Source organism: Saccostrea echinata, unplaced genomic scaffold (assembly GCF_033153115.1).
Source record: "Saccostrea echinata isolate AGI-Se365-2 ecotype Australia unplaced genomic scaffold, CSIRO_AGI_Sech_v1 ptg000018l, whole genome shotgun sequence".
In the NCBI taxonomy this organism is placed as follows: Eukaryota; Metazoa; Mollusca; class Bivalvia; order Ostreida; family Ostreidae; genus Saccostrea; species Saccostrea echinata.
In genome coordinates, this window is record NW_026889767.1 from 4,629,389 (window position 1) to 4,641,855 (window position 12,467).

Sequence of the window (12,467 nt, forward strand, 5' to 3'; positions counted from 1 at the left end):
TTACACAATCTCTCAAACTTGCATTCACCATTCAAACACCTTTTTCACTCACTTTCACATAAACATACAAAATCACAATCATATATGAAAATAATATTAAGAACAGACCTGAAATTCTGGAATTGAACAATCAAAGAAAATAGACTGCTACACCCCAAATCGTATGAAATCAGGAACATCAAGACATCCTGTCAGTTTGAACACAAAGACTGGTATGACCAGTTCTAACCAAAAATAAACTGCCCACAAAGAGATTTCCCTCCAAAAACCTCGACCAATGAAATCTCACTGATGGGTTATTTCATAGGTCACTGACCTCTCAAAGTTTATTACAATAAGGGGAACTTATATTTATTTATACTAAAGTAATTCCTAAATAATTGTATCTTCTAAAGTACAATATACATTAAATAAATAATAATTTGCTGAAATACAAATATTAAGTTAAATTAAATAAATTTCCTGTAAATAATAATATCAAAATTATTTTGTAGATAATATTACTAAACATAACAAATAAACACAAAATCCTAAAATACTAAAACTATATACACTTTTCAAATATTTACACTTTACCACACATATAAACAAATTAATTTTATTGCTTTAAACGTATATGGTTAAACAGTCAATGCATTGTTGTCTGAGTCAAATCCGATTTAAAACCACACCCAAATCATATATTAGATCAATGTTCTAATAGTTCTGCGTATTATTTTGTTACAGCTCTGCACAATTCGTCAATGTAATTTATTTTGATACAACCGGGTATATCAGCATGAGTGATTCCTTGTCAAGAAAGATAAATTTGGTTGAAGAGAATTAGGGTAAAATTTATCAATAAATATAAATAAAAGTGCTTGTAAATTTTCAGTATAAAAGAAAACCAGAAAAAGTAGTGGATGGTGCCGCACCCACAGACCTGATATTATTTCCACCAGTTTTCTTCATCAGGACACGATCACCCTGCTGTAAAGGCAAAACAATAAGATTTCCGGCACTATCAACATCATCTGCACTACCACTTGGAGTGTATCCGAGAATGTTAAATTTCTTCGAACCGTTCACTTCCAAGTAAGCATACAAAGAAGATTTATCAGTAAGTATGTAACAGCTGAACACGTAAACCCCACCCACTGGTGCAGTGAACACGCCTGTTGATGAACTGTAGCCCCCACCTACGTTTGAAATGACTTTATGAAATTTAATCACTTGATCGCTGTTCCATCCACTTGGATCCCTGATTTCATTCGTAATTCCAGCTGAGAAATACACGTTTTTACTTGAATCTGAAACAAATATGGTCCGTTATATGTACGAGAATCAACATATAAATGATTAACATAAAAAGAAATCACGTTTTATCTATATTGACAGCTGATAACCTATTTTTTTCTGCTAAAACTCAACCCTTTATTAAATTAAAAAATCTTTGTGTTTCAAGGAATCTTAAAAACATTTATAATATATAATGCTAGTAAATACGTTTTTAATTTGGACATATATATGAGCCTTACCTTCGCGATAAAAAAGAAAGATAAAATTGAATAATGTAAAGTTTCTTGTTTATCATCTGTGCGCTAAAAAATCTAAATGTACATTGAAATGAAATCAGAAAGTTTAAAAATTGTTCATTCGATGAAAAAAAGAAAAGAATTAAATTATGTAGTACTTCAGGTATGAGATGTACATTTACAAACATGTCATCTTTTCAAATTTACCTAGTCCAGTTTTCATGAGGACTACAAAATTTCAGAAATATGATAAATTAAAAAAAACTTCCACATAAAAATAGTCTCTTGTTGTGGACTTTTCAAAGTTTATCCTCAATATTTGAGTAAAAATATACATTGTTTAGTTAACAAAAACATAGAGCAAGGACCCACTTTTATGACACAACATTCGTATCTTTCAGAGAAATACTTTAAGTCCATTTAGTCAAGGGTCATATTAAACATGATTTAAATCCCTCTATTTTTTAGGAGCCGTATAGCGTATAGTGGTTAGCGTGTTAGTCTTAAATTAAAATGATACTCAGGAATTTTATTTCTTAGGGTTCGAATCCCACATTATTATTTTAATAGCATAAAAAAAATTGCTGAGAAATTTTTTCTTATAAAAGTTTTTTTCATCATAATTGCATAAATTTTAATAATTAGAACGTTAATCTAACTACAAAATTCATAAATTAATTATGATTTTTATATATCTGAAACTTTAGGCATTCTGAACACCTTATACACCCATCTTTTCTATCCTCAACTTCCCATATTTATGTAACAATATACCATTATCACGAGCAAATGGAGTTTATGTCTCTCGGTTGATTCGATACTCAAGTGCATGCACTACTTATTAACAATGTTTAAAACAAGACAAGCTATTAAAGCTGAACACGCTTCGTAAAAAGAATGTGTCCGCCATATTCGATAGGACTCGAGCTGTATCTGAGGGCCCCTATATACATTGTATAGAGCCACTCACTTTGGCACTGTTCGGTGTGGTGTAGATGGACGTATGCTACGTATACAGCACTTGGAAGCGACAAAATAACTGCTTCTTCTAATGCAGGAGAGTAAGATACCAAAGAGATTTACAACAGTTGCACAGGTCAGTGCAGTATACAAACACAAATATGCGTAACTGCAATAAAATGTAAACAAAGGGAATGCAAGATAACCAGCACGAACACGGGTCGCCATTCCACGCCGATACCCGTGACAATAAAGCAGTCGGGTGTAACGAATGCGAAGAGTATACCCTGGTGCTGATATCTAAGATAGTAATATCGAAAATGGCGTATGCCTATTTACGGGTCGTGTTAAGCTTTAACAAATAAATTGATGAAACAATAATATCAAGAGTCTCGTTCATTGTCAGCATTTCCTAAATTCTATAATCGATATAATGACCTTGTCAGCTGGTACAGTCTATCATTAAGTCTAGTGATGACTGACGTTTGTAAGACCATTTTTTACACTCAATTGTCTACGTACGTTTCCGTTTGCCCAATCTTGACAAGGAGTACTTGACGCGTCGGACCGGTCGACAGAGTATAATTACTCCTCCATGGCACCTAACCCCACCTCTGATGTTTTAGAGGTTCGTGCTTGCTCTGTTCTAAACTTGTATTATTTCATTTGATATCCGAGCTTAATTACTGTCGATTATCGCTATATTTTATTCAAGGAAAAGAAAACCTTTTTATAAGATATATATATATATATATATATATATATATATATATATATATATATATATATATATATATATATATATATATATATATAAGGTAAGATTTGGTGTTATTACTGTATTGATAACAAATATCAAAACATTTCAACTGTATTGTTATATGAATATAAGTTTTCAGTATGATTGTTTGAGTAAAAAAATAATAACAGATACATTTATATTAATTCACTTGAAATATTATGATGTGCTTCATACCTTTAAGTAATTCGACACTATTCTCCAAAAGAGACAAAGCAGATGTGAGATTTTCTTGTTTCTGGCGGATGCTCAATGCTTCAGAAGCAATACTAGACACTGACATAGCAGAAGAGCCTATCTTAGCTTGTATATCTTTTAGTTGTAACATAACGTTCGATATATTTTGATCGTTTTGGAATTTTTCATTTATCACTTGCTCAACTTCGAACATTACTGACTGTTTTTCGTGTTTCAAAACTTCATGTAAATCAGAATCATTTTTATAACCAACTTTGGTTGACTCCAGGTCCTTAATCTCCAGTGACATTCTATCCAAGGTTTTGTTACAGTTTGTGTACGATTCTCGGAGCTGCCGAACCTCATTTTCTACAGAAGCTCTGAGTTGTTTTTCTTTCGTCAGCTCGATCTCCATAGTTTGTTGTTTACTCGTCAACGTAGATATATCCTTATGTAAAGTTGTCACTTGATCGAGAAGGGCAGCAAATTCGTTTTTCAAAATAGCTTGTTCCTGATCTAAATTGATACTAGCTGGAACACCATGATTGGAATCTGTTCCCTGATTCAGAAGACCATTTGTAAAAGAAACGTAACATAGGAAAATAAATACCGATTGAAGATCCATGATGAATCCACTAACACTCCCTCTTTTTAGTAGCGATTTATCTGTGGAAAAAAAACGTGACTTTGTTCGATGGTATCTGATTACTTGTCTTAAGTACACAATCACGCAGCTTATCTGCAGCTATAGTTATAAATTGTGTAATTGTAATTTAAACCGAGATACGTCTTCTTTTCTTCCTAATGTACCACTAAGATGTAAAAGTGTTAATGCCCTTCATATTTCTATCGATCTTTTCAATTTTAAGCTCACCTGAGCTGAAAACTCATGTGATCTGAGCTTTTCTGATCACATTTTGTCTGTAGTCCGTCTGTCTGTAAACTTTTCACATTTTTGACTTCTTCTCCAGAACCACTTGACCAATTTCAACCAAACTTGCCACAAAGCATCCTTGGGTGAGGGAGATTCAGGTTTGTTGAAATGAAGGGCCACTATCTCATTCAAGGGGAGATAATTCAGAAATAGTGAAAAATTGGTGGCATAATTTAAAAATCTTCTACTCATGAACCACTGGCCCCAAAAAGTTGAAATTTATAGGAATCTCCATTACATTGTGTAGATTCAAGTTTGTCCAAATCATGACCCCTGGGGGGAGGGTGGGGCCACAATGGTTGATCAAAATTTTACGTAGGAATATATAGGAAAAAAATTTAAAAATCTTCTTCTCAAGAACAGCAAGTCTATGATTAGTCATATTGATATGGAAGCATCCTCAGGTAGTATAGATTCAAATTTGTTCAAATCATGACACCTGGGGTAGGGTTGGTCTACAATGGAGGATGAAATTTTTACATAGGAATACTCAGTATATAGGAAAAAAACTTAAAAAATCTTCTTCTCAAGAACAGCAAAACCTTGTTCAGTCATATTGATATGGAAGCATCCTCAGGTAGTGTAGAATCAATTTTGTTCAAATCATGACCCCCGGGAGTAGGGTGGACCAAAAATAGATGCTCAAAGTTTTACATAGAATATACAGGAAAAACATTAAAAAATCTTTTTCTCAAGAACAGCAAAGCTTTGTTTAGTCATATTGAAATGGAAGCATTCTCAGGTATTGTAGATTCAAGTTTGTTCAAATGATGACCTTCGGAGGAAGGGAGGGGTCACAATTAGGGATCAAAGTTTTTTATATGGAAGCATCTTCAGGTAGTTTAAAATTCAAGTTCCCCCCCCCCCATGTAAACTTTTCAATACTGAACTAATTTGTGGTTTTTCCTAGCCAATGTGCTCAGGTGAGTGATGTGGCCCATGGGCCTCTTGTTTTTCTGTAGAGACCATTTGTTGACAAAGATGACCTTGAAAGAAAATGTCAATCAAAATATCAATGTTAGCATGGTGAATAAAAGTTTTAAACCTTTTGTCAGTGTAATCCGTGACTTTTCAGTTCCCTCCTCAGTGTCATCTTGGTTTCCTCAATTAAATGCTGTACCATGTACATTTCCCTTTCATTTCTTTTTACATTTTCAAATTCACTAAATCGCAATAAGGTAAACACACTCTGAACTAAACTTGCATATATATGTATGGATATGGATATATCTCCATCCTCATTCCCTCCCCTATTTCATAATCCATTAGAACATATATTGCAACATAAATGTAGAATAAATGTTACATGTATTATTGTAGGATAAATGCTTCATCTATTAACAAAGGAGGCACAGATATGTTCACTTTATAAATGCAAAGCAGTTTATCTACCAGACAGTAAGAAATTTTTGTTTTAGTAATTATTCCCTATGGTTTTTGCATTTTAGATAAAAATGTTTTCTTAAGATCTGAATGGTTACTTTTAATAAATAACGTTTGGTTGTTACATGTACCTGAAAACTGTTCAAAAGATACTGTAGATTCTTTATTTGAGGCGAGTACTTAATATCGCGAAATGGTTCTTAGACGACAAATCGCGAAAAAAATAAGTCGCGAGTGGGGGGTTGATCAAGAGATTTTACATGGATTTCTGCACCATAAAAATAAAAGCGAGTAATTTTATTTCGCATGTGGTGCTTCTTGCGAAATTATGCGATAGATAATCCCTCGCTTATAACAAGGAATCTACAGTACCTAAAAGAGTCTTTTGCTTTCCTCTATGGTAGCTGTTCTTGCAATTAAAGTCATTGCACAATTTTGTATGATGAGAAAATTTTAGAATGACATTTTTCTCCAATTATTTTTATTTTGTTTCTTTTTTTTAAAATAGTAATTATTGTAAATAATTTCATTTATGTGACATGTTCTGGTATAATACTTTTAATATATAACAGTGTTTGTATTTTACCTAGTTTTATACTAAGCAGCTCCACTGTTCAATTTATTTAACAAGTTTTAACTTTTTCCCTAACCCTAATATGGGTTCAACCAATCAGCAAAGCTCTTTTCCATCACGTGATCATTATTGATCTGTTTACCAAAAGAGAAAGTAACGTTTATTGAACTGCTGAATTTTTCGAACCCGCCAGCCACTCCTTCTGCCACCAATGCTTGTTATTTCTTTTAGGTCGACATTTTTGTAATTTTGTTTTACCCATCTTGTTTCATTGTATGTTATTTTGTTTTACCCACCTTTTTTGATGGTAAACAGCAGTTAAGAGCATATGGCTGTTTGTTATTTTGTTTTACCCACTTTTTTTGATGACAGGCAGCAGTTTAGGGCATTTTATGTTTTTTTTTAATCTTATGTTTATAAGGGGATCAACTTGAAATACATGTATACTGTAATTTATGAAAGATTACAGGGTTTGAATTCTTATTCTAGTCTGGTTGCCCCCCCCCCCCCTTTTTTTTCCCTATGTACATCATGTTACAATGTCATTATGGTGCTGGGGGTCAGATTGTGCAGTATTTTGCCTAAGATGTTTGAGTCCCCTTTTTCTGACCCCCAATTTGTTAATTGTGTTTTACTTCTTTCGTCATTTGCTTTAATAAATGACATATTTCACTTCTACATGATGTTTTTTGTTTTTGCATACTTTTAACAAAAAACAAGTTCAGTCGTTTGACAGGAGAACTAAGGAACATAAACAGCTTTCCATAAATGTCTGCCAAACTTGAAAATGAAATGCCTATATCAAGAATGACAATTATCAAATGCGAGAGTCTTCAGTTAGTAAAACTGAGTTATGTGCCCCTTTTTATACCTTATGTAAAGCATAGGAGGTCACATGAACATAAAGTCTCTTGAGAGAGCCCACTACGAAAAACGACAACAGAAGATCAAGTTATTAAGAAAGTGAGGAAAATACGTTGATATTACATGTATCAATTTTTCATTATAATGAATGTTATTTTGATCCATATTCCTCTTTAAACTTAACACTCTGTGTACAATCAGAATGTTTTTGACGAATATTTTTTGCAAATTTCCAATGACAAGGTACATGTAAGTAAATTTACGAGTTCCATTTTTTTATTTAGATAGCAGCTGTCAAAACCCCTGGCTTAATTTATCGTGAGGAATGGGTGTATAAAGTGTTGAAAAGTCGTACGTTTTGATTTTATTAGTCCCCTGCCGGTGAAACAGGAGGGGACTATAGGTTTCCTCTGAGTCTGTCCGTCCGTCTGTCTGTCTGACCCTCTGTCTGTCTGTCAGTCTGTCTCACTTGGTTTTCCGCACTTTTTTTTCTAAACGCTTTAAGATATCGAGCTGATTTTTGATATGTGAGTGCATCTTGATGAGTTACAGATCAAGTTAACATTTCGTTCCGTTTCAATGATTTTTGACGGAATCACGACCTTTTAAATTGTTCAGGGTTTTCCGCAATTTTTTTTCTAAACGCTTGCAGATATTGAGCTAATTTTTGGTGTGTGACTTTACCTTGATGTGTTAAAGATCAAGTTTGTATTTCCATTCACTTTATTGATTTTTGACGGAATTATGGCATTTTCATTTTTCAACGGTAACCAGATTACACTTGCCAGTAGCGGACTAGTATTGCTAATGCAATACTCTCAGAATGCTTGTTGATTTTGTTAAATCATGTAAACTGTGTGATTTCAAATTTTCTAAAAGTTCCTTGGAGTTTTAAGGTATCCACATCTGATTTCCACTACTTCTCGAATATATTGTTGTACAGTACTCCTGAAGTTTCTTCTTCACTGCTCTTAACATTTTAGGGAGGAGTAAAGAAATACGTCTGGTAAAACATTTACTGGAATCCGCTGTGTATCTTTGTTTGTAGGATGAATGCATTATAGATATGATAATTCAAATTCAATTCGATTGTCGGGAAAACTAAAGATATTTAAAAACTGATATATGATTTTGAAGAATCTCCTCCCTTGAGAAGGAACTATGAGTAAAAGTTGTATAACCGCTTGCAGAATTAAATCCCAGTTCCTCTAAAATACAATTGAAATAATGAGCCTTACGATCTGACATGATGTTGTTACCTGCTTGTCAGCTTTTTCAACTTACATAATATGCAACAGTACATACTACTATGTGCAAAACATTGTACGGAGTTATAATACCTTTTTGTGTTTTATTTTAATGTAGTTTTCAATGTCAGAGACATTGGCAGGCAATAAAGCCACGTGAATTTAATCAGGAAGAATTAGATTTATACCTGCCGTAACATTTGTGTATAAGGAAACAATTTTGCACACGGTCACGAGTCTTCTAACAAAATACTAATCATTGTTAGTAGATTTCTTTATTGCACACCGGTGTACTCTTATCAAATTATTGTTTACTTACATACCCGTGAAAAACCACACATTTTTAATTTGATAAATGCGCAGAGAGTATGTCAATTCTTATTGAGGAAAAATTTATTTTTTTTAATTTAAGTGCACAGAAATTATTCGTCACACTTTAATTAATGAAGAGAAACCATGAAATCGAGGAACATGTATGTATATTTATATGGTTTAGTTATCAATTACAATATCATAATTTATCATATGGTCTGCTGTATTTAATTTCTGTGAAGACAAAGAAATGATAAACAATCTGCATTTTGCAAAATATTATCAATATATGAAATTACAATTGCATTTTATTTCTTCAGTTTAGGGTTATGGAAGATTTTTTTTTACATGATCGTTTTACAATTGATTTTCGACAATCATGCACTAAACATTTCCTGTTTCTTTTTTTGTTTGTGTGTGTATGTTATACATGTAAATTATTCAACTTCATAAATTATTTCCAGAATTGTTACGATATAAAATTAAAGGAAGTCAATAAGCAGACGATTACATAAAAGAAAATGGAGCTGCAAGGTAAATTGTATTTATCCAGATGTAAACAGTGTTTAAGAATCTATTTAGTAAATGTAATATAATGTTTTAAACAGTTAAACTCATTAATTATAGAAAGGGGCTAGCCTTGTACATGTACATAGCATTAATCAGAAAGAAGCCAGACTGATATTATTTTTTTAAGTTTGGAAAAACAAACACATTCTGAAATAATAAGAATAAAATAAAATACTTGATTTTCAAAGAAAAATGTATCATTGTTTGTATTTTTAGAATTTCGAGGACAAAATACAGACAAAGAAGAAAGGAAAAAAGTCACTGGTGATAAAAATACGTCGCCATTGTAAGTTTAAATATTTACATTTAATTAAATAAGCCTATAAGTATAATATGTATTTTAAAAACATAAATGTTTTCTTTCCATAACAATTTCCAATGCAATTTACTACGTCAGAACTACAGTGCTGTATATCTCTTGTATTCCGACAGTGAAAAAATATCCTATCATGCAGTCCTTGTATAGCACAGCCTATGCGACGTTTATAATCGTAAAGTTTCCCTAAATCTAACATTTAACATAGAAATCAAGAAAGTAGGTATAAATTTGTCTAATATGAATTGGCAGAGATAGAGAAAAAAAAAACTTTTTGATTTACCCACAAGTACTCTGAAATAGATATGAAAAAGATGCTCGGGTTTCTGATTAACAATACCTATGTACGCAGTACGGTTAAGGCAACATTTTCTTTCAAAAGGCACCAGAAACGAGACACTTAAAATTAAACTGTCTTATTTTTTAGCACGAAACTCTATTTGAAATATCTTAATGGCATTTTGAAGAGTATGTTCATCGCTTTTCAGATCAGTATTTTTTTTTCATCATGTGACCCTCTACAGTCACGTGGGATCCGATTTAGGGTCAAAATATGAAATGTCAAATTTAACCAAAAAGTGCAAGGGCAAGGCAAACAAAAAATAAACTGCACAATGTTTCAGTGTGTCCCTTGATATCTATCCTATCTCAAAACTGATGCTCAGTCAGTTAGATTTCTGAGATATTTAAGTTAATCATTGAAAACAAACACCAGTATTAAAAAAATAGGGTATTTTCATAATTCCATCGGAAATTATAAATTACCTAATGAATTACAAAGAAATGAGCACCACTTTTTAAAAACTATACAGTAAAATAAAGAATTTAAAATAAAAACCTACTTCTTGGGTTGTCGCCTTGCCCTTGCACTTTTTGATTAAAAATTGAAATCTTGACACATTCATTCTAAATATAGTTTTCAAACGCATCATTGACCCAGCATGGGAGATAACTCTTTAGTTCTTAATAGAGTTTGTGTACCTCGCAAAGTTTAAACAAATAATACCTACGGACTGTGCTGGGCTTTTTTTTTCACTAAATCAGAACGGTATGCATAAAAAATCCTTGACTTTACTTTGTTTTGTATGTCTTCGTTCTTTTATACGCTTCACAAGACGTCTTTGACACCTTCCGCATTTCCTCCATGCACAGGCCTCTGAATTTCTATCAATAAGCCGTTATATGATTCGGAGTAATACATATATATCCCCTCTATTATATATAAATACATATATATGTATTTATATATAGAGGGGGTATATATATATATCACTCTGATCAATCATATAACGGCTTATTGATAGAAATTCAGAGGCCCGTGCTCCATATATAAACGTTAATTCACAATAGGCCAAAAATTTGCCGCACTACAATCATACCCATGGTAAAAAAATATTGAAAGATTCAATCATTTCTAATAAACAGTAGACAGGCCCTATCAATTAATTAAATATTTATACCCCCCTCCCCCAGTACACAAATAAAAAAAAAATCAAAACTCAGTCTGACAGAATTAAGTTTTTTTTTTTGGTTTTTTTTTTTCATATATTCTATGTGATTCTTGTAGTAGCTATCAAACCTTCTACTGTTTAGGGATTCTAGACTAAGTTAAAAGTTTTTTAGAACCAGGAGGAAGGGATTGGAGTGCTTACACCTGTAATCAGTGATGATTCTGTTCCGATATTTTGCGGAATTCCGCTAATTTGAATCCAAGAATCCGATATTTACAAGTGCTTTCCGATATTTTGGAACTTTCTATTTTTGCAGTGATCCCTTTCCAATTTGTCCGGGTTAAAAAAAAATTCAAGTTGTTTAGTTCGTGTTTCGATCTAATCAGCTGACGTTTCCTTTCAACTCCAAGTAAGATAACACAAACAATAGGGACGATTAAGACGTCCTTACAATGGCGATGCGGTTCATTCAGCCAGGTCATGATGTAAAAGTTGTTGAACACTTCAATTTTTTCACTCATTTTAACCTATTTTGGGCTTGCTAAAGCCCATATTTTGTCAGCCCTTCAACCCCTAACCTATTTCAGATATTTTAGCCAATTCACGGAATCATCACTGTGTAATTAATAACCGTTTCCCTTTCTATATATCTAACCCCCTCCCCCCTACCCCAACCACCACCAGTTTGCTTCTGGCTACTTTGATACCATATACCGTACTTGCATGTTAAAAATAAATTATTATACCGTGTTTATATCAGGTTTTTACTTCTTTGGGTACTTTAGCACAAATCACATGGGGGGGGGGGGGGGGTAGTCTCCTTTTTTTGAGTTTCTATCAATCCATGCACAAACAAGATTACATAGGAAAAAAATTGTAATCAAGAAACAGATACTCTTTTAAAAAAACAAGTGGACACAACAATATTCATGCTGAAATTTAGATCTATTTGGTATACCTCAAACAACAAAATACATGCACGTTAAGGTTTCAAATCTTAATACCCTTCAAACTTTCATACCACTGCACAGTTAAAAAGTCAAAGTATTATATTTGTAGAAAATATATTTAATAAACACAGCTCTTCAAATTCAAAGGCAGGCTGTGAAGGTAATTCTGAGCAGGTGCAAAATTATTCGGTTCATGTTCCTTTGGATGAAATCAGTTCTGAAAACAAAATGAAATACCATTATGGAAAGTTCATTGGTGTTGAGAAACATAGAAAGCATATACATGTATATATTTTAATTCTACTGTTTTTATTATCTAATCATTTCAACAATCTTGCCAGGAATATGTATAATGGTTTATACATTTAGCCAATGTGGAGCAGGCCTGTAGGAAGTAATTACAGTTGAGGGGGGGG

General features: G+C 32.7%; 1 protein-coding gene across 1 annotated transcript; it reads right to left on the reverse strand.

The window, feature by feature from the left end:
• Positions 1-870: 870 nt before the first annotated feature.
• LOC133189456 (multimerin-2-like) lies at positions 871-4,075 on the reverse strand. The gene is made up of 2 exons (XM_061324826.1): positions 3,451-4,075; positions 871-1,289 (listed from the first exon to the last, which is right to left on the reverse strand). Exons 1-2 carry the CDS (start codon positions 4,073-4,075, stop codon positions 871-873), a joined length of 1,044 nt encoding a protein of 347 aa, XP_061180810.1.
• Positions 4,076-12,467: the final 8,392 nt, after the last annotated feature.

Excerpts from the sequence above, each read along its gene's own strand:
- LOC133189456 (XM_061324826.1), bottom strand. The coding sequence starts at position 4,075 with ATGGATCTTCAATCGGTATTTATTTTCCTATGTTACGTTTCTTTTACA. Across the intron at positions 1,290-3,450 it reads TAGTGTCGAATTACTTAAAG|ATTCAAGTAAAAACGTGTAT; the intron begins GTATGAAGCACA and ends TATTTGTTTCAG.